Genomic DNA, 23,524 nt, shown 5'->3' with positions numbered 1-23,524 from the left:
TCGTTATGGCGTAATCAATACTTCCATGCGTATAAATTGCGTTCAGCCTCTCTCTCTGGAGTTAACGGAGTTTCGACTCCTGGCTAGAGGAGCTTGTCTCGGCTCATGCGGGGGGCCAATCAGAGAGGGGCTTCGCTCAACCAATCAGAGAGGGGTCTGCAGAAATGGGAGGGGTCTGCAAAAATGGAGTTCAACCAATCAGAGAGGGGTCTGCAGAAATGCGGCTACGAATTGTAGAGACGCACCCCAGGCATAGACATATAGATATCTATGGTAGCAGGAAACACTTCGAGACGATTGAGACGCCGCCCCCATTTAACCGGAAATACGTAAAAACCGTATCCGGTCGCCGTGACGTCGTACTATAAACAAACATGGCTTCCAGTTGAAAAAGATAGGAACATGCCGCCAGCGGAACGTGGAATTAGATATAGTTCCCGACAATTCCAGTCATTGGAAAGGATTTACGCGTTTTGAAAATGGACAGAAATGAGCCCGCAGAAAGGCTGCAAAACCGGCCCTACAGCGACTCAATGAGGACGGTGTTCCCCGGCGGCGGAGCTCCACGTCCCTGTCCGAGGTTATTATTATGATCCCACTTTAGTGTCCAGTTGTGTTTTATTTGTCACATTTAAAGTACATGTACATTATTACAGTGAAATGCTTTGTTCTGTATCATGAGCCCCCTGAGATTGTGCTTCATACAGTAAAAAAAAAAAGGGGGAAAGAATAACCACACTACAAACTAAAGTACAAAATGCAAACAATGAAGTACAGAATGTATTGATTGATTGATTGATTGAAAACTTTATTTAACAGATTGCAGAATGGGTACAGTACAGTACAGCTCAATACACACAATTGTTAAGGGGATGCAGACCAGAGAAAGAGGGGGGAAACTGTACATTGGAATATCGACAAAAACCTTACTTGGTCCCAAGAAGAGGGTCTCTTAGCTTTTTTTTTTTTATACAAATTTTTATATATATATTTCTCATATTATTATTGGTTGTTAAATAATTGTAATTGACAGACAGTCTACCATGTATTTCTATTGTTTATTTATGTTTTATTTGTTTATGTTTTGCCCTTCTCCCCGTCTCCTGCTCCCAGATACCCTGGCCCGCCACCAGTACACGGAGGGCAGCCCCCGGTGGGGATGTTTCCCAACGGCACACCAAGCGGCGGTTCTGGTCCATTTTGGCCGTCGCAAGACCAACCGGACCCCAATACGTGTAACCAGTGGACGCCCCCCCCCCCCACACCACCACCACCACCGGCCGGCCCAGCGTATGGCGGTCAACCGTACAGGTTCCCACCCCACTTGCCCCCACCGTCACAGGGGTTGGAGCCGGGCTACGGACCCCCCCACATGGCCCATGGATATGGCTTTGATCCCTCCATGCCACCGCCCTCCTTCAGCCGCCCCCTGCCGCCCAGCCAGCTCCCCCCCCACCCCCACCCCATGCTCAACACGGGTCCCAGACCCCCCCTCCTCCACCGAGCCCCCCCCCAGCACCCGGACCCCGGCGGCACACAGGGCGGACCGCCCAACAACGCGTGGGTCGGCGGCGGCGACGTGATGCACAACAACGCCTCCTCTGGGGCTCCTCCTCCGAACGCTCAACGGTTCGACCAACGCGGCCCGGCGACCCTCGACTCCGGACAGCAAAGCGGTCGGTACGACTACCAGCCCGGCGCCGGCGCCCCCCCACCCGACTCGGGCCACGGCGGGCCTCAACACTCGCAGCGAGAGTTCTCCGAGAAGCGCGGCAGAGCTCTCCTCAGCTCGCCCGCCCTCCCGCCCCCGCAGCAGCAGCGGAGCCTCGGCAGGACGAGAGACCCCCAGGCGGACGAGGAGGCCGCCCAGAGGACCCAGGACGTGCAGTGGGTCAAACGCCTCGTACAGAACCGACCGCGCGCCGCCGGTAAGACGGTGAAGAAGGCGCCGGTCTCGGTCTCCCGGGCGCGAGACGCGCTCTACGGCGCCGTGCGGCTGGTGTCCACGCTGTCGCTCGCCTGCGGGGCGCTGAAGGACGACTTGGAGAACGACGAGAGCGCGGCCTCCTGGGCCGACTCCTACGCCGGGGCGCTGGGCGTCAAGGCGGAGCTGCGGGACGCGCTGGCGGTGCTCGGTGACCTCGGTGACCTCGGCGGCGGCCTGAAGGAGCGACTGGCGGGCATCGCCAAGAGGAGAGCGCGCCGGCGGAGGAGGAAGCTGGACCTGATGGAGGAGGGACGCCTGGAGGAGGAGCGCCGGGCGGAGCGGGAGGCGGTGATCGACACGTGGAGGACGAAGAGGGTCCTGGAGGTGGAGGAGAAGAAGAGGGTGAGTGTGGCAGAATGAGAGGTGGAGGAGAAGAAGAGGGTGAGTGTGGCAGAATGAGAGGTGAAGGAGAAGAAGAGGGTGAGTGTGGCAGAATGAGAGGTGGAGGAGAAGAAGAGGGTGAGTGTGGCAGAATGAGAGGTGGAGGAGAAGAAGAGGGTGAGTCTGGCAGAATGAGAGGTGGAGGAGAAGAAGAGGGTGAGTGTGGCAGAATGAGAGGTGGAGGAGAATAAGAGGGTGAGTGTGGCAGAATGAGTGAAGGAGAAGAAGAGGGTGAGTGTGGCAGAATGAGAGGTGGAGGAGAATAAGAGGGTGAGTGTGGCAGAATGAGAGGTGGAGGAGAAGAAGAGGGTGAGTGTGGCAGAATGAGAGGTGGAGGAGAATAAGAGGGTGAGTGTGGCAGGATGAGAGGTGGAGGAGAAGAAGAGGGTGAGTGTGGCAGGATGAGAGGTGGAGGAGAAGAAGAGGGTGAGTGTGGCAGAATGAGAGGTGGAGGAGAAGAAGAGGGTGAGTGTGGCAGGATGAGAGGTGGAGGAGAAGAAGAGGGTGAGTGTGGCAGAATGAGAGGTGGAGGAGAAGAAGAGGGTGAGTGTGGCAGAATGAGAGGTGGAGGAGAAGAAGAGGGTGAGTGTGGCAGGATGAGAGGTGGAGGAGAAGAAGAGGGTGAGTGTGGCAGGATGAGAGGTGGAGGAGAAGAAGAGGGTGAGTGTGGCAGGATGAGAGGTGGAGGAGAAGAAGAGGGTGAGTGTGGCAGAATGAGTGAAGGAGAAGAAGAGGGTGAGTGTGGCAGAATGAAAACCAGAAACGGTTCTGTTCATTATATGCAGTAAATGATGCATTTATATAACTGCTTTTATCCAAAGCGCTTTACAATTTTGTTCCTCACATTTGTACCCGTTCACTCACACATTCACACACCGACGGCGGAGGCGACCATGCGAGGTGCCGACTTGCTCATCGGGAGCAGTTAGGGGTTAAGTGTCTTGGCTAGGGTTGGGCACCGAAAACCGGTTCTAATTAGGAACCGGTTCCTAACTTCCGGTTCCGGAACCGGAGGTAACATTATCTGCATTTCGATTCTTTAAAAAAAATATATATATTTATTTTTTTATTTTGTTAATTAATACCCTAGTTACAGTACAGCAACCAAATTAAACTATCAAGTCAACTGAAAATGTGAATAGTATGAAAAAAAAATTAAATTTTCACACAAAAAAAAACTCTCCTGCGAAATAAGCGGTGATCTGTTTTGACCTGCACCTCAAAGAATCTGAATTTAGAATCGTTCAGAACAGGAATCGATATGGAGAATCGGTCGAGGGCAGGGTTTAGTTCAGTTAGCTGGATATAACCTGCATGGCCACGCCCCCTCGCAAAGAAATGCAGCTCGCTTCCTGAAATAATTCTCACAGTCTAGATCCCATTTATACCGTTCTGAATTACGTTTTTGTGCAGTTCGTTCTTCTAGAGGGGGCTTTTTGAAATGTAAAATAATAGACCTAAAATGCTGGACTGTGGATTATGAATTACGAGGAATCTGAATCTGTGGATTGTTGAATTGTATCACTTTCACGTTATTGTGATATTGTAACTGGGATTAAAATGTCTGGTGATGAGATGCGCTGTTTGGCGGATTTGAGAAATTGAATGATAAGATAAGATATTCCTTTATTGATCCCCTTCGGGAAATTCAGGCATCATAGCAGCATGGGGGGGAGTGGGGGGGGGGGGGGGTACAGGTAGTAAAACAACACAGTATACAGGTAGTAAAAAACAACACAGGCAGTGTAAACAATTTGATCAATATGGTCAATATAATTTACTATCTGACTAGCTGAGGAATATTCACATTATTCACAGTGTCACATAAGGTGCAGTATGCATGAGGTAGTGTTATAATTTACTATCTACTGAGTATACATTATTCACAGTATCACGTATCCACTGAAATATACATTATTCACAGTATCCCAGTATCCACATAGGGTGCAGTAAGCCTAAGGTAGTGTAGGTAGTGGGGTCCTTGGGGTCCTATGAGCCGTTGACATTAATGAATTTGAGAAAATGCATCTGTTCAAGCACCGTTATCTGATGATGAACATGAGGTGTCACTGGTATAAACTAAAGGTTAATCAATGCATGTATGGATGATGTCCGAAACAGATTAAAACCTGATTAATAGTGAAACTGTATAGCCTCCCTCCAAGCCTCTCTGACACCGTTATTTCTGGGGTCGCGCCTTATATATAAAGTACATGATACCTAAGCTCATACAGTACAGGTATCCTCATAAGTATCTATTATTTCGTATCAATTAGATACTCTTTGGGCTTGTTTGTATCTACTTATTCTGAAAGAGTTGAACTAATTATTTTCACTAGCAAGATCTCATTCGATTATTCATTCCATTAAGCCTACTGCCAGCAGGCACATTTAAAGAAATATAATCTGATTTATTGGGATAATGAGGGATTTAACATTAGCCTATAGATTATGCATTTAACTTGTCGGCGAGGCTATTGAGCCGTACTGTATTGTACCCATTCTGCAATTTGTTAATAAAGTTTTCAATCAATCAATCAATGCCGTTAGAAAATCAGGATTTCTGCGATCGACACCTGCTGTCTTTTCAGGTGAGGCGGCCGTGCACAATTATCCTGAGTATCAAGTCTGGTTCGAATTAACGAGAGTGAATCAGCGTTCGAGGAACAGGGAAAGCCCGGATTCAAACATCGGGTTAATTTAATCTGGATAATGGGACTTTTGATCGACTTAGTTGAACCAGGTACGGGGAATAGGGCCCAGGGCCACTGTCGCCCCCAATAATAATAACAATACAATAATAATCTGGTTTGTTTTTTGGCATATTATTATTATTATTATTATTACCATATTACTTCTGGTTTTCTGGTTTCCCCTCCCGATTTCAACACTAGGTGGCACTCTACTCATACATCCATTAATTTTCACATGTTGTCGGTCCACCCTGTGTATGGTAGCTTATCCTAAATATTCATCATTTTAGATTAATATTAGTGTTTTGAATAAATACAGATTGAATGTGACCCACTCAATTGAAAAGGGGGGGGGTATTTTCCCAGGGGAAGGTTGAAGGTTCATTGAACGGACGACACCACCCTGCTTCACGGTCCTACACACTGACACCTGCAGCTGACCGATACAACCACAGTCTGACCGCACCACTGGCCACTGAGCCGGTCCTACACACTGACCCCTGCAGCTGACCGATACAACCACAGTCTGACCGCACCACTGGCCACTGAGCCGGTCCTACACACTGACCCCTGCAGCTGACCGATACAACCACAGTCTGACCGCACCACTGGCCACTGAGCCGGTCCTACACACTGACCCCTGCAGCTGACCGATACAACCACAGTCTGACCGCACCACTGAGCCGGTCCTACACACTGACCCCTGCAGCTGACCGATACCACCACAGTCTGACCGCACCACTGGCCACTGAGCCGGTCCTACACACTGACCCCTGCAGCTGACCGATACAACCACAGTCTGACCGCACCACTGGCCACTGAGCCGGTCCTACACACTGACCCCTGCAGCTGACCGATACCACCACAGTCTGACCGCACCACTGGCCACTGAGCCGGTCCTACACACTGACCCCTGCAGCTGACCGATACAACCACAGTCTGACCGCACTCACTGGCCACTGAGCCGGTCCTACACACTGACCCCTGCAGCTGACCGATACCACCACAGTCTGACCGCACCACTGGCCACTGAGCCGGTCCTACACACTGACCCCTGCAGCTGACCGATACCACCACAGTCTGACCGCACCACTGGCCACTGAGCCGGTCCTACACACTGACCCCTGCAGCTGACCGATACAACCACAGTCTGACCGCACCACCGGCCACTGAGCTGCTCCACTGGGTTAAGTGCCTTGCTCAAGGACACGTTGATGGTAGTCTCAGTCTGTCGAGGGAGTTGTTGGAACCGGCAACAACTTTCTGTTCCACCTCTCATCTTTAGGTGACCATTCTTGCTCGTCTTAGGAGCTTAGACTTCCTGAATCAGTACAGTGAGTCTTTTAAATCTCTTCCTGAAACCTCTCTAAACACGCCTTGTTTTTGAAAAGCTGCCGTACAAATAGTCTATTATTGATTAGTGTTATTATCCAAGTTTCCAGTTTCCAGTTTTGTTTTATTTGTCACGTATAAGGTACATCCAATCCAATCCACTTTATTTATAAAGCACATTTAAAAACAACAAAGTTGACCAGTCCCACAACATAAGATAAAAACATAAAAAATTGAATAAAAGCACACAATAAAAACAAATACAATATGTCACATAAGAAGGCAGGTCTCTCAAAAACGGTTTAAACACATGACATGTACATTACAGTGACATGCTTGGTTCTGTATGAGCCCCTGAGATTGTGCTTCATACAGTAAAACAAGTCAAAAGCATAAAGACCAAACACTATACTACAAACTATACAACATTTTGCGACAGTGGCTCGTGAGGTAGAGCAGTCGCCGCCTGGTAAGAGGTTCCCGGTACGATTCCCGCTCCTCCCGGGCAGTGTGTCGATGTGTCCTTGAGCAAGACACTTAACCCCTAACTGCTCCCGATGAGCAGGTCGGCACCTTGCGTGGTTGCCTCCGCCGTCGGTGTGTGAACGTGTGAGTGAGCGGGTTAATGTGAGGAACAAATTGTAAAGCGCTTTGGATAAAAGCTGCTATATAAAATGCACCATTTACAAAACTAAAGTACAAAATGCTAAAATGAGGTAGAGATTTAGTGCAAATCTTTGTCGTATGGTGCGAGGTGCCGACCTGCTCACCGGGAGCAGTTAGGGGTTAAGTGTCTTGCTCAAGGACACTTCGACACGCTGCCAGGGAGGAGCAGGAATCGAACCGGGAACCTCCGCATCACCAGACGACTGCTCTACCTCCCGAGCCCATTAGATAAAATATGGTGCAGCGTTAAGTGTCTAAAGGGAATTGTTAAAGGTGAATGTTTATGTTTATTAACACTTTGATTGCCTAAGGTTAAATTCATGATATACCATCCGTTGCCAGCTCTATTTAACATGGAGAAGTTCCCCTTCTTTGCAGGGCTATAACTTTTTAAATTCTATTGCTAGATTGCCATTATTAGGGCCCATTCAATGTCCTATATGTATTGTTCATGGTGTAGCAACGTTAAACTTTTTCATTCACATATTCATACTAAAATATGGTCTAAAGTATAAGTATGTTTTCATCTCTTTCTGCAGCTTTCTCCAGAACGTGATTTATAGCCCCAAATGCATTATATTGATGATGAAATACAGTTTGGTAGGAATCTGTGCGAGATCAAAAATTTCAATTGGACGTACTTCTAGAATTTACTACACGTCATCTGATGTTGACCGGATGGGCGAGGGGGCGTTTATAATTCCGTGGGCAACATTATACCATTCATCTAATGTGGGTCATATGTTCATCGTAGCAGTTAGTAAAGAACACGTTAGAATATAACGCTAAAACTCACCCCAGTCTCCTCGGGCCGTTGGGCGATCAGCGTGGAGTAGACAGTTTTCAATTATGGGATGTCGAAATACCGGATCTATTTCCAGGTTGTATAATAGTATATACGTCCAAATCATGTTGTTTTTTCGAGTTATTTCCACCGATCGATGTTCACTGTGTGAAGACTGAGTCTCTCTAGCACTAGCGAGTGCCCGGACCCCATATGGAGTGAGTCCTGCCGCGTTAAAGGTTGACATCCGGTTTTTCGATCTGCCGATCGGCCACCAGATGGTGCTCTTGAACCGCTAGAGGATTGAGAGGAGATCAGAACTGTGTGTGAAGGCTGCAGAGGGGAAATATGATTCCGATCACAGATTTTTGAAATATTGATATCAAAGACGAGTTCCGGCGTCCTCGGCAACTTGAGCATGGCGGGGAATGACGAGTTCCGGCGTTTTCGGCAGTTAAAGTGTTAAAGGATCCCCATTAGAGACGCATGAAGGAGCCTCTAGTGTTCCTGGGGTCCTGGACTAAACACATGTACAACAAAAAATATGAATTAAAAAATAAAAACAAAACGCATAAATTAAAAATGAATACAAATATACAAATTCACATTATAAAATCTAACATTCCAGTAAAAAAAAATTAATACAAAAAAAAATACACTGATAACCGTTACATACTTGACAAGTTTGCAAAATATCTCTTAATTCTTTTTTTTATGTAATTTTATTATGTATTGTGGATGAGATGTTTTCCGGCAGAGCACATTGCACGTGCGTGTGGATGTGTGTGTGCAGTGGATGTAGAATGGACGGGTTAGTGCCGCGGGGCTTAGTGTTGGGGTCCTGAAGTGTTGGGGGTCCTGAAGCTGATGGTCCCCCCCCCCCCCCCCCAGGAGCTGGCCCTGAAGCTGGAGGCGGACGGCGTGCTGGGCGAGGTGCGGAAGAAGCAGAGCGACGTGAAGCGGATGCTGGAGATCCTGCGCTCGCTGGAGAAACTGCGTAAACTCAGGAAGGAGGCGGCCTCCAGGAAAGGTCTGCACTACTGTCGCTGCCGTGTTTATTTCCATTTATTTTATTATGTTTTTGGTAGTTTATCGGACGAGTCCGGCAGAGAGGGAGGATGGGAGGAGAGAGGTGGGGCAAGACGTGCGACAGTCCGGCAGAGAGGGAGGATGGGAGGAGAGAGGTGGGGCAAGACGTGCGACAGGACGGCAGAGAGGGAGGATGGGAGGAGAGTGATGGGGCAAGACGTGCGACAGGACGGCCGCGTTGCACTACAGTGCGTTATTTATTAAATTTTATTTAAAATTTTATTTTATTTAACAAGATATAAAAAAAAAACATCGAGACTAAGGGCGTTTTCACACCTGTAGTTCGTTTGCTTTGTTCCGATTCAGGGAGACACAGGGACTATAATGATACAATATTGCACTTGACCCTTAGTTCGTTTGTGTTCACACGGCTGTGTTAACACTTTGAATGCCCAAACCGAGATATCTCGGGTTTACCCCCATTTTTTTTATTAGCGATCTGAATATTTCATCAACCGAGTCTACCGTTGGTAAATCAGCCACCCCAGGCGCTCGGATGTGAAAAAAGCGCCCCCTATCGTCTCCCAGATGGTAATTCACCCTTTTGGATTGGACTCAATGAAAATGCATGGGGGGAAAAAACCCGGACTCCACATTTTACTTCTCACGCATGTAACCGGGCCGATCAGCTTCATGCTGGACCCTCAGCACAGCGTGGTTACTGTGTTTTACAGTATACGTGTGGGATCAATAAAAGGATGGATTTTTGGAATGGCTATCAGGAATTGGAATAATCCATTTGGATACCATCTGATCTCAGGTAAGGAATCTATTTTACCAGTCTTAGGATAATCAGACCCGTTTTCACGGAGATATAAGCTTTCCCCCTATAATGTGATATGGCTGTTTGACTGTAAGAGCGATCAGGAAATAAGAGATAATCTAGCGTTTATTTGAAAACTATTCATAAATAGGCCGAAAAATGACAACGTTCTAGAATATTACAGTACAGGGCGATTATCATGGAATCTCTTCTTTTTTCCGTGAAAACGAGGGCTTTTCAAAATGCTATAAAACGGAAATGAACCGATAAAAAAACAATCCGCTTCGACAATGTTCACTGGAAATGGGTCATTGATAAGCGACGGGCAGATTAGACACATAGCCATAATTTAAAACATAGATTAGGCGATATTAATGCTAACATTGCAGTGGATGGTGGGCATTCAAGCACTAAATGTGCGCCCCCTGCTGGGCACTGAAAGTGTTGTTAACAGCGGACCAAAACAAACGCACGCGCGAGCAAACTGTCACTCATTGGTCTCCGGGTTACATTGAAATCGGGGAGGAGATAGCGGGGGGAGCAAATTAATGAATGTGGATGAGAGTCGTGATGCAAATCGGCCGATTTAGTTCTGATCGATTAGGAATGGGTCGCGCCGTGTTCAGGAAACTCAGGCGCATACAAGTCTATTGGATCATGTCTCCAGCTCCCCCACAGCCGTAGCTGCAACCACTTACATCACTCTCTCATCCACATTCATTAATTTGCTCCCCCCGCTATCTCCTCCCCGATTTCAATGTAACGCGGAAGTGCAGTGGTCTATAGCTAACTTTACCGATCTAGCTGCCTAAAGACTACAACCTGATCCCGCCCACAATTCAATGCGAAAGCGTCATCATGCAACTAGAGCTGCCGCGATTACCGCATTACCGCGGTATCGCTGTTACATCACGGCCACCGCAGAGTAGGCTGAATACCGCGTCACCGCTGTTTTTTATAATAATAATAATAAATTACCCTCCTCTCGTTGGGCTTGCGGCTCTGCAGATATACCCTACTCCTCTCTCGAGGTTCCAAGCGACCCTATTGGGTACCAGAAAAGTCACGTGAAACATTGCAGACCACTGATTGGTCAGAAGAGAGACGCGTCACACGTTTTTTACGTCCTGAATGTCAGCTCATCACAACACGGCTAATAACGTTAGCTTTAACTCTCCGCCGGAGTGGACTACCATCGCTCTTCAGGAGTACTAAACGAGACATAATGATTTTACTGTCTGCAACGAATGTTATAATAAAAGCCCTTCGTTCTATACACTTGTCTGATTGAAAACTTTATTAACAGACCGCAGAATGGGACAACTCAGCACGCTCTGAGCAAAGAAAGGAACTGAGATATGAATAGAGTATTGCTTGCTATGGTCCGGTAAATACGCTGATGTTATTGAACGTATAACTATATAATGTTAATGCCACAAAACGAATGCCTTTATTATAAAGTAGTAACTTTATAGTAATAATAATAAGAAAGGGTCGGGGGGGTTAGGGGTAACCACCCCTGCCCGCGACACCGAGTGAACTGCGCACGACCAGAGGGAAAACTTCGAATCCGTGTTTCACTTTCAATAACTAATGCGTGCTTGCCGAATCCCAAACAATATTCATGCTGCAAAGTCATCCTCTAAAGATAGACATTTAGACTAGAGGCAGGCTATATGCTATAAAGAGTAGACTACTACTAAAAAAAAAATGCATTCAAACTTTTTTTTTAAATTTTTTGTGTGTGCGGTAATAACCGCGGCCGTAGGAAATATTTTGCAAATGTGTGCGGTAAGGAAAACATCAATACCGCGGCAGCTCTACATGCAACACGTCATACAGTACGGCAAGTGAGTTGTGTCAGTTTGTTAAGTCGATTGCATTCTCACAGCGTACGAGTCGCTTCGGGTTCGGTTGGAAGTGCGCCGAGACCACCCTCTCTAGGCGGTCTCGGCCTGCTTGTTTTGTTCCGCAACAGAATGCGATTGCTGTGTTCACATATGCCCAAATTAACCGAAATAGGGGGTAAACGCTCCAAACGAGCTAGGTGTGAAAACGCCCTAAATCTAATTTGCAATGCTGACCTGGCCAAGAAATGTTTACACAATGGTAAACGCAACAAAAACATATACATTTTACATTTAGTCATTTAGCTGAACACTTTTATCCAAAGCGACTTACAAGTTCTGTACGACAAGTCATCAGGAATGGCACGACTCATCAGCTGAGTGTATATATAGTGTTCAACACGTCCTCTCTCTCCTCGTCAGGTATCAGCTGAGTGTATATATAGTGTTCAACACGTCCTCTCTCTCTCCTCTATCAGCTGAGTGTATATATAGTGTTCAACACGTCCTCTCTCTCCTCTATCAGCTGAGTGTATATATAGTGTTCAACACGTCCTCTCTCTCTCCTCTATCAGCTGAGTGTATATATAGTGTTCAACACGTCCTCTCTCTCTCCTCTATCAGCTGAGTGTATATATAGTGTTCAACACGTCCTCTCTCTCTCCTCTATCAGCTGAGTGTATATATAGTGTTCAACACGTCCTCTCTCTCTCCTCTATCAGCTGAGTGTATATATAGTGTTCAACACGTCCTCTCTCTCCTCTATCAGCTGAGTGTATATATAGTGTTCAACACGTCCTCTCTCTCTCCTCTATCAGCTGAGTGTATATATAGTGTTCAACACGTCCTCGCTCTCTCCTCGTCAGGTATCAGCTGAGTGTATATATAGTGTTCAACACGTCCTCTCTCTCTCCTCTATCAGCTGAGTGTATATATAGTGTTCAACACGTCCTCTCTCTCTCCTCTATCAGCTGAGTGTATATATAGTGTTCAACACGTCCTCTCTCTCTCCTCTATCAGCTGAGTGTATATATAGTGTTCAACACGTCCTCTCTCTCTCCTCGTCAGGTATCAGCTGAGTGTATATATAGTGTTCAACATGTCCTCTCTCTCTCCTCTATCAGCTGAGTGTATATATAGTGTTCAACACGTCCTCTCTCTCTCCTCTATCAGCTGAGTGTATATATAGTGTTCAACACGTCCTCTCTCTCCTCTATCAGCTGAGTGTATATATAGTGTTCAACACGTCCTCTCTCTCTCCTCTTATCAGCTGAGTGTATATATAGTGTTCAACACGTCCTCTCTCTCTCCTCTATCAGCTGAGTGTATATATAGTGTTCAACACGTCCTCTCTCTCCTCTATCAGCTGAGTGTATATATAGTGTTCAACACGTCCTCTCTCTCCTCTATCAGCTGAGTGTATATATAGTGTTCAACACGTCCTCTCTCTCCTCTATCAGCTGAGTGTATATATAGTGTTCAACACGTCCTCTCTCTCTCCTCTATCAGCTGAGTGTATAGTGTTCAACACGTCCTCTCTCTCTCCTCTATCAGCTGAGTGTATATATAGTGTTCAACACGTCCTCTCTCTCTCCTCGTCAGGTATCAGCTGAGTGTATATATAGTGTTCAACACGTCCTCTCTCTCCTCTATCAGCTGAGTGTATATATAGTGTTCAACACGTCCTCTCTCTCCTCTATCAGCTGAGTGTATATATAGTGTTCAACACGTCCTCTCTCTCTCCTCTATCAGCTGAGTGTATATATAGTGTTCAACACGTCCTCTCTCTCGCCTCTATCAGCTGAGTGTATATATAGTGTTCAACACGTCCTCTCTCTCTCCTCTATCAGCTGAGTGTATATATAGTGTTCAACATGTCCTCTCTCTCTCCTCTATCAGCTGAGTGTATATATAGTGTTCAACACGTCCTCTCTCTCCTCTATCAGCTGAGTGTATATATAGTGTTCAACACGTCCTCTCTCTCTCCTCTATCAGCTGAGTGTATATATAGTGTTCAACATGTCCTCTCTCTCTCCTCTATCAGCTGAGTGTATATATAGTGTTCAACACGTCCTCTCTCTCTCCTCTATCAGCTGAGTGTATATATAGTGTTCAACACGTCCTCTCTCTCCTCTATCAGCTGAGTGTATATATAGTGTTCAACACGTCCTCTCTCTCCTCTATCAGCTGAGTGTATATATAGTGTTCAACACGTCCTCTCTCTCCTCTATCAGCTGAGTGTATATATAGTGTTCAACACGTCCTCTCTCTCTCCTCTATCAGCTGAGTGTATAGTGTTCAACACGTCCTCTCTCTCTCCTCTATCAGCTGAGTGTATATATAGTGTTCAACACGTCCTCTCTCTCTCCTCGTCAGGTATCAGCTGAGTGTATATATAGTGTTCAACACGTCCTCTCTCTCCTCTATCAGCTGAGTGTATATATAGTGTTCAACACGTCCTCTCTCTCCTCTATCAGCTGAGTGTATATATAGTGTTCAACACGTCCTCTCTCTCTCCTCTATCAGCTGAGTGTATATATAGTGTTCAACACGTCCTCTCTCTCGCCTCTATCAGCTGAGTGTATATATAGTGTTCAACACGTCCTCTCTCTCTCCTCTATCAGCTGAGTGTATATATAGTGTTCAACATGTCCTCTCTCTCTCCTCTATCAGCTGAGTGTATATATAGTGTTCAACACGTCCTCTCTCTCCTCTATCAGCTGAGTGTATATATAGTGTTCAACACGTCCTCTCTCTCTCCTCTATCAGCTGAGTGTATATATAGTGTTCAACATGTCCTCTCTCTCTCCTCTATCAGCTGAGTGTATATATAGTGTTCAACACGTCCTCTCTCTCTCCTCGTCAGGTATCAGCTGAGTGTATATATAGTGTTCAACACGTCCTCTCTCTCTCCTCGTCAGGTATCAGCTGAGTGTATATATAGTGTTCAACACGTCCTCTCTCTCTCCTCGTCAGGTATCAGCTGAGTGTATATATAGTGTTCAACACGTCCTCTCTCTCTCCTCGTCAGGTATCTTCCCGGAGCAGGAGGCGGACCAGGTGTTTGACGGACAGGTGGAGCAGCTCCGGGTGCTGATCGGGAAGCGGACGGCCGTGTACGCCGTGGAGGAGAACGCCCTGCAGGTCATGCTGGAGGGCGAGCGGGAGGAGGAGAGGAAGAAGGACCTGGAGCGCCGCCAGAGGAAGGAGCGGCAGAGACAGCTGCAGAGGAAGCGGGAGACGGAGGCCATGCTGTTTGGAGGTGAGCCGTGGCGCGGCGGTCCGTTGTGTGACTTTTTGATAATCACATTATTTGAATAGTCTAAAATATAATTTTTTATTGTAGCATAAAGTGTGTAAATGAATTGGCATACATCTGGTCTAGAATAGCCTAATAGATATTTATGTTAAATTGTTTCTTATTATTGTTTAGAATGACATTACATTATAGGTAGGGATGTCCCGATCCGATCACGTGATTTTCAGAAGATCGGGATAAAAATAAATAAATAAAAAAATCTGGATTAAAAATAAAAAATTTTACTTTTTTTTTAATTCAACAAACATGACCATGTTCACGTCTTAAACTCATACTGAGGCCTTAGTTTTGGTTTTAAATTGCATATCATCATCCATTTATTTATTGTCACAGAGCAGAAGAATTTTGCCAAAACAAACACATTTCCTTTGATTTAATTATACATCAAATGATTTATGTCAACGATGAGGGACATCCACTAGTCCTTGTTCCCAGTTCAGTACGGACCCAAGGGACCGTTAGTAAAAATAAGCCCTGGGAACGAAGACCATAACGGCCCATACTTTTTTTGGAGAATGTACATCTGTAGGTAAGTTGGCAGCAGTCCAAGGATAGCCTTATAAATAAGGATAATGCCAAAGGTTGAGTCTGTGGGTGCACAGGGCAGACCATCCCACCCGAGAATACAAACCAATACATACCCTGGGAGGGAACAGGGTGGAGAGGAACCCAACCTAAGCGTATCGGGCCGTGTCTCAGGAATACCGTAGAGTCTGTGGGATTTCAAAATCCATACTGGGTGGAATAGACGGCTTATTATTAATTTAGCGATGATTTAATTCACTTGCGCATGCACTGCTTGGACCTAGCTGTGTTTTTATCGTAGACCTATGTTTTCTCCTCTCTTCCCAGACGAGGTTCCCGCCGATCACCCGCTCCAGCCCTTCACTCAGTTCTACACCCAGGCAGAGCGCTCCCTGCAGGCGCTCATACAGATCAGGTCAGTTCTACACCCAGGCAGAGCGCTCCCTGCAGGTTCTCGTACAGATCAGGTCGGTGTGCTCCCTGTTCATCCAGGGTTCATTATTTACATCCCCTGTACACTATGATAGATCTTCTATCACCCGTACGTGAATAAGAATCGACTGAAAATGTAGAATAAAGGAGACGGCAGACTGGATCCAATTGGTCGATTTTCCGGCGGTGGAAGGAAAGAGTTTAATTGGTTCAACAGCATGAATCCACATCAAAGCTCATCCTGACATATCCTTCAAATATCATCTTCTTTTATAGTAGGTGTGCTCAGAGTGTATGCGTTTGTGTGTGGGTGTGATTGGCAGTACGAGTGTATGTACACAGGGATTTAGTGTGTGTGTGTGTGTGTGTGTGTGTGTGTGTGTGATTGGCAGTACGAGTGTATGTACACAGGGATTTAGTGTGTGTGTGCGCGTGCCATGGAATTTAGTGGATCATATTAAGTGAACTATATGTATTGAAGACACTGTTGGACTGTAACAATTCCATGTACGAATAAATAAAAACGATGATGATGTGCGAGAGAGGGGGGGGGGGGGGGGGGGTGCCTGGTTCGATTACCGGGAGGGGGGGGGGGGGGGGGGGGGTGCCTGGTTCGATTACCGGACAGCATTTCCGAAGTGTCCTTGAGCAAGACACTTAACCCCTCCCGATGAGCAGGTTGGCACCTTGCATGGTTGCCTCTGCCGTCGGTGTGTGAGTGAATGTGAGGAACAAATTGTGAGCGAGAGAGAACAAAAGTGAGAGATGAGGTCCCTTCCCTAGATATGGGTCTGTGGTTGGGAGAGGTTCATGTCCCGCTCCCTGAACGTCAGCAAAACAAAGGAGATGATTGTGGACTTTAGGAGGTCGGGGGTCAGGGACTACAGCCCCCTCAGCATCGACGGGACACCGGTTGAGAGAGTGAACAGTTTTAAGTACCTCGGAGTCCACATTTCCGAGGACTTGACATGGACCACACACATTGACAGTGTTGTGAAGAAGGCACGGCAACGCCTCTACTTCCTTAGGCGCCTAAGGAAGTTCAAAGTGAGTCAGAAGATCCTCAAGAACTTCTACTCATGCACAATAGAGAGCATCCTGACTGGCAATATCACCTCCTGGTTTGGGAATAGCACCGCACAAGACCGCAGCAGACTACAGAGAGTGGCCCGTTCAGCCGAGCACACAATTGGAGGGGGGCTTCCCACTCTCCAGAACATTTACAACAAGCAGTGCAGGGGTAAGGCTAAGAGAATAATCAAAGACCCCAGCCACCCAAACAACTGCCTCTTTGAACTGCTGCGGTCAAGCAAGTGATACCGGAGTCTCATGGCCAGTACAGAGAGACTCAGAAGGAGCTTCTATCCCCAGGCCATCAGGATGCTCAACGAACAATGAACAATAACAGAACATCAAATACACCCACAACACACACATCCACACGCACACACTCACTTTAAATAAACAACACACTGTAGCACCCACTTTACCCACTTTAGACACTAACACACACTTTATATTTATTGACATCAATCCCATGCACCTCATTGCACCTCACCACCACAAGGTGGCACCACAAGCTAAGCTATACCTCACCATTCTACACTGTACTGTATAGTAGCTGACTGTATAGACTGTACAGAAGTATAGACTGTGTACATATACTGTATATATGTATATTGACATTTTTTGTTTTGTTTACACTTGTTTACGTACTTTACTTTCTATTTTATACTTATTATACTATTTTACACTATCTTGTTTGTTGTTTTATCTAGCACACTGGTGGACAAGCTGATCGAGCTAGGTCTGAGCTCCGCCCTGAGCGCCTGGGTACTGGACTTTCTGAGTGAAAGACCCCAGGCGGTCAGGGTGGGGGGTCAGACCTCCAACACCATCACCCTGAGCATCGGGTCCCCCCAGGGCTGTGTTCTAAGCCCCCTGCTGTACTCACTCTACACACACGATTGTGTGGCCAAGTTCAGCTCCAACTCCATAGTGAAGTTCGCCGACGACACGGTGGTGGTGGGGCTGATCTCGGACAACGACGAGAAGGCCTACCGAGAGGAGGTTGAGGTACTGGAACGTTGGTGCCAGGACAACAGCCTGCTCCTGAACATTGGTAAAACCAAGGAGCTGATCGTGGATTATAGGAGAGGACAGCAGGAGACACACACACCACTGATGATTAACGGGGCTACCGTGGACAGGGTGAGCAGCTTCAAGTACCTGGGGGTCCACATCTCAGAGGATCTGACATGGTCAACACACATAGACACAGTAGTAAAGAAAGCGAAGCAGCGCCTCTACCACCTGAGACAGTTAAGGAAGTTCAGAGTATCGGGGAAGATACTCCAGTCCTTCTACTCAGGAGCTGTAGAGAGCATCTTGACCGGAAACATCACTGCCTGGTATGGGAACAGCACGGCACAGGACAAGAAGGCCCTACAGAGAGTGGTGCGCTCAGCCGAGCGTACCACGGGTATTGCGCTACCTCCCCTGCAGGCTCTATACAACAAGAGGTGCAAATCCAGAGCCTGCAGGATAATGAAAGACCCCCACCACCCCAATAACAGCCTGTTCCAGCTGCTGAGGTCAGGCAGACGCCTGCGTACCCTAGCTACTAGGACGGAGAGGCTTAGGCTAAGCTTCTTCCCCCAGGCCATCAGAGCCTTGAACAATGAACATTGAGAGACACAGAAACTGAACTATCCACACACAAGCACACACAAGCACATACACGACACGCACGCTGAGCACGCTCACACACTAGCAGCCACTTTAACACTCATGCCGCACATACGCACACTTATGGCCAGAGGAAAGGCCACTTTAAATTAGTATAACATCAGGAACAGTGTATTGCACTACTAAAGCTACCTAGCATGTCCTATATGCTCTGTAAATACTATGTACAGATACCGAGATGGCACACCATGTACCTGTTTATTGCACTGTTGTTTTTTACTGGATTCTATTAATATGTTGTACCACTGTATTTTTATTGGATTCTATTATATGTTGTACCACTGTATTGCACATCGTCGCGGGCAAGACCAGCCGCATTTCATTGTATACCTGTATGCCGTGACAATTAAAACTCTTGACTTGACTCTTGACTTGACACACTCTCACGAGCAAAACCGAAAGAAGCATTTCATGCAAAAGTATTCTGTATTTCTGTATGACAACTAATAAAGAAACTTGAACTTGGATATGGGCCTGGGGTTGGGAGAGGTTCCTTCCTGTCCCTTCCCTAGGCATGGATGGAGGTTGGGAGAAACGCCTGTGGACATTCTCTACTTTTCCCCCTCAAAGAAGGTCACAAAGTCCTCTTTAGAAAGAGAGGAGGAAGGGGTGGCTGGATGGCGCAGCGGACATTGCGCTCGTCACCAACGCAAGAGACACCGGGTTCAAATCCGGCTGTCGGCGTTGCCTCCGGCTTGGGCCGGCCGTCATACTGGCTCAATTGGCAGAGTCAGCGGGTGGGAAGTCGATGGGTGGTAATCTGGACGTTGTGGACAGCGACTCCTACAGGTTGGGGGACGCCTGCACAGCAGAGACAGGAAATGGCGGGGGCAGTGTGAGCCTCCCACACGTTACACCTCGCCAATGAGAGTCCGCGCTGGCAGGTGAAAAGATGAGACCGGCTGCCTCCTCGTGTACCGGAGGGGACACGTGATGCAAGGCTTCTATCCTCCCTACGACCGACCAGTGGGGGGCATATGCGAGCAACGTTCAAGACAGGGGAGGGGAGAATTGGAAACAGCGAAATTGAAAATAAGGAGAAAAAGTGAATAAAAAAAAGAGAGGGGAGGAAGGGGAGGACATGGTGGTGTACGTATGATCTCAGAAATATATTTGTTTCAATTAAAATTGTAGCTTTGGGTGGGGTGTGAGGTTTAGGTTACGGTAAGGGCTAGGTTTAAATATATATATTTTTAAACTCAACATATATATATATATATATATATATATATATATATTAGCTAGGACACAGGGACTGATTTTTATGTCATGGAGGTTATTTGCGGAGGCCTTGATCTTATAGTGGAGTCATGTAGCGTGTTATAGAGCTGTGATTGAGTCATGTAGCGTGTTATTGATCTGTAATTGAGTCATGTAGCGTGTTATTGACCTGTAATTGAGTCATGTAGCGTGTTATTGACCTGTAATTGAGTCATGTAGCGCAGCGGTTCTCAACAGGGGTTCCGCGGCACACAGGGGTTCCGCGGAGAGCTGTCAGGGGTTCCGCGAGATGCCTGGCAATGTTCTTTAAAAATATAGAATGACAACAATCTTATTTTGAAAATCCTATAGCGGGTCTCATTTATGCCCACGCGCAGCTCCAGCTATAATAACTAGGCTCCGAAAGCTAGCAACATTAAGGTCATTATGATACTCTTATTTTGAAAATCCGTGGTGTCGTGACTCATATCCGCTCCAGCACACAGCCAATAGGATGCATCTCCACACAGCAGGCTGAGCAGTAGCGTCTCTCAGCTCAGCAGTAGTAGCGTCTGGATCTGGAACGCGGACATTGAAACACAGCAGCTGCAAGGGTAGTGTTTTTGCGACCCAAAACAAATCCCTGCTGTTTTATTCCGCAACGGGTCAAATGCATATAACATGCTTTGCAATCCTTGCCATTCCTTTATGACCACGTTGTGTTTAAGACCGGAATTAATGTCCCGTTACCATAAGCTAACAACAAGCTAAAAGCCCTGTTCAGAGCGACAGGGAACAGCAGGGTGGGGACTTGGTTGGAAGGATGACTGGGGGGGGGGGGGGCATTCTCCCTCTATGTGTGTGCGTTTGAAAAGATGATGAAGTCAGACTACTATATTATATTGATAGTAAATGTACTGAGGGTGGACAGACGGATTATGTTGATATTTAAACACAAAAAATACAATACATAATAAATGTATCCATGATCATCATGCAACATAAAACAATTGCAGGAACGGTTTGGGAGAGGAAGGTGTTTTAGGTTGCGTGTTCCAAAAAATGTACTTAAAGTTTAAAGCTCAATATATCAAAACGTGGCACTTTATAGTGAATCCAAATTCTTTTTGGATTACAGAAAATTATCCCTAAAGTGCTATCTGTTGCAGCTGCACTGTTTTCCATAAATACCATATTTGGATAAGTTTGACCATTTCTAAAAATCTGAAAATCATTATTTAATAAAACACAGAAAAGTATCACCAAGTTACTCTGGATAAAAAAAAACTTTACAGACAACATTGAGACAAAGCTTCCTGACACATCTCCATCCAAACTCTTGGAAGAACTCATTGAAATCTCATCTGATACCACCTGGAGAGCTAGTTTCAGAGTGTGGTGCCGAGTACCAAGTATCTCATGATGCTGCAGTTAAGGTGTTGATACCATTCAGCCCCACATATCTGTGTGAAGCTGGCTTTTCATCCATGACAGCTCTGAAAACAAAATATAGGGCCAAGTTGAGCCTTGATGATGACATGCGTGTTGCCTTGTCAAAGATCTCCCCACGTATTGACCGTATTATTAGCCAGCAGCAGCGGACCTCGCATTGAGCTGGAAATGTCCACTGAACAAGTGCTTATTTTCTGTATTTATTTATATTTTTTGAGAAATGGTAACTTGGTGATCCTTTTCTGTATTTAAAAAAAATACATGATTTTCTGTTTTTGAGAAATTGTCAAACTTATCCAAATATGCTATTTTTATGGAGAACAGTGCAGCTGCAACAGATAGCACTTTAGTGATCCTTTTCTGTATTTAAAAAAAAAATGTTTGTCATCAGATTCAGACAACTTTATTGATCCCGCGTGGGGCAATTCATATTTGCAGATTCACCAACAAGCAACAAAGACAAACAAACAACAAAACATCTCAACGACAGCACGGCAAATAAAGAGTCATTGTATCATCATTGTAGCAAAAAAGACAGGGCCGGGAAAGTCTTTATCGTATGTAGGGGTGCCCTGGAATATTTTATTGAACACAGGGGTGCCTTGGCAGCAGAAAGGTTGAGAACCCCTGATGTAGCGTGTTATAGAGCTGTAATTGAGTCATGTAGCGTGTTATTGACCTGGAATACCTCTCTGTTGTCTCCCTCCAGGAGAGAGTGGGACGTGTTCCTGGTTCCTGCAGACCACCCAGATGGTACCTCCATCCCCCAAGGCTGGGTTCTCCCTGAGGCGCCGTCGAGCCTGGCCTGGGCTTCAGCCCTCTGGTCTACCTGAGGCCCCATCAGACCTGGGTTCTACCTGAGATCAGACCTGGGTTCTACCTGAGATCAGACCTGGGTTCTACCTGAGATCAGACCTGGGTTCTACCTGAGATCAGACCTGGGTTCTACCTGAGATCAGACCTGGGTTCTACCTGAGATCAGACCTGGGTTCTTCCTGAAGCTACATCAGACCTGGGTTCTACCTGATCGGACCTGGGTTCTTCCTGAAGCTACATCAGACCTGGAAACAGCCGATACATTGACTGACCCTATTCACTTGGCAGAGAGAGACTGCCAGGGCCCTATTCCCCGTACCTGGCTAACTGAGTTAGCCGGATAATTTTCAGCATAGCTTGACTTAAGCCAGACATTTCCGTCCCCCGACGTCGGATTTTCTAAATCGCCATGGTAACAGATCAGAAAGTTTGAACCTGCTCCGGAGCAGGGTTTAGTTCTGTTAGCTGGATGAACCATGGCCACATCCTCGCAAAGAAATGCCAGCTCGCTTCCTGAAATAATGACCACAGTGTAGATCTGCATTATACCATTCTGAATTATGTTTTTGTGCTTCGTTTTCCTAGAGGGGGCTTTTGAAATGTAAAATAATAGACCTAAATGCTGATAATAAATCATATTCAGCCTATAGATTTACTTTGTCCTAAATAATGCACGTCATATTTATATGGCGCTCGGAGTCGCGATACACACTGCATGTGGTTATTTTAACACTTTGGTTGCCTTGGGTTAAATTCATGATATACCATAGGTTGCCGGCTCTATTTGTCTATGGAGAAGTACCCCTTCTTTGCATGGCTATAACTTTTTAAATTCTATTGCTACATTGCCATTATTAGGGCCCATTCAAAGTCCTATATGTATTGTTCATTGTGTAGCAACGTTAAACTTTTTCATTCACATATTCATAGTAAAGTATGGTCTAATGTATAAGTATGTTTTCATCTCTTTCTGCAGCTTTCTCCAGAATGTGATCTATAGCCCCAAATGCATTATATTGATGATGCAATACAGTTTTATGGCAATCAGCGCGATATAAAAAATTCCAACTAGACGTACTTCTAGAAGTTACTACACGTCATCTGATGTTGACCGGATGGGCTAGGGGGCGTTTATAATTCCGTGGGCAGCGTTATACCAATCATCTAATGTGGGTCAAATGTTGATAATAGCAGTTAGTATCGAAGACGGTAACGTTACACGCTAAAACTCACCCCAGTCTCCGCGCGCCGTTGGGCGATCATCGTAGAGTAGAAATCTTATCATTATGGGATGTAGATTTACCCGGTCCATCTCCAGCTTGTATAATGGTATATACGTCCAAATCATGTTGTTTATCGAGTTATTGGCAATCGATCACTGTGTATTGTGACGAGCTAGAATGCCGGGACCTATAGCGAGTGCCCGGAAGTAATACGGACGTCCAGCACAACCTCTATGCCACTTCCTGTTTAAGCGATTGCGCCGATCG

The 23,524-nt window shown here is 46.3% G+C and overlaps 1 protein-coding gene across 1 annotated transcript; it reads left to right on the top strand.

Moving 5' to 3' along the window:
• The first annotated feature begins 393 nt into the window (after positions 1-393).
• On the top strand, positions 394-22,891 carry pdcd7 (programmed cell death 7). The gene is made up of 6 exons (XM_084307651.1): positions 394-580; positions 1,114-2,329; positions 8,735-8,873; positions 14,574-14,804; positions 15,714-15,801; positions 21,928-22,891. Exons 1-6 carry the CDS (start codon positions 480-482, stop codon positions 22,049-22,051), a joined length of 1,899 nt encoding a protein of 632 aa, XP_084163777.1. The 5' UTR covers positions 394-479; the 3' UTR covers positions 22,052-22,891.
• The last annotated feature ends 633 nt before the right edge of the window (positions 22,892-23,524 follow it).

This window comes from Notolepis coatsorum (genome assembly GCF_963971535.1).
Source record: "Notolepis coatsorum genome assembly, chromosome: 2".
Taxonomy (NCBI): domain Eukaryota; kingdom Metazoa; phylum Chordata; class Actinopteri; order Aulopiformes; family Paralepididae; genus Notolepis; species Notolepis coatsorum.
The sequence above is the reverse complement of the archived record's forward strand: the minus strand, read 5'-3'. Positions and strand labels throughout refer to the sequence as shown.

What these genes read in the sequence shown, in the direction of transcription:
- pdcd7 (XM_084307651.1), top strand. Translation starts at nt 480, where the DNA reads ATGGACAGAAATGAGCCCGCAGAAAGGCTGCAAAACCGGCCCTACAGC. An exon ending in GGAGGCCATGCTGTTTGGAG is followed by an intron (nt 14,805 to 15,713) that starts GTGAGCCGTGGC and finishes CTCTCTTCCCAG; the next exon opens with ACGAGGTTCCCGCCGATCAC. An exon ending in CAGGCGCTCATACAGATCAG is followed by an intron (nt 15,802 to 21,927) that starts GTCAGTTCTACA and finishes GTCTCCCTCCAG; the next exon opens with GAGAGAGTGGGACGTGTTCC.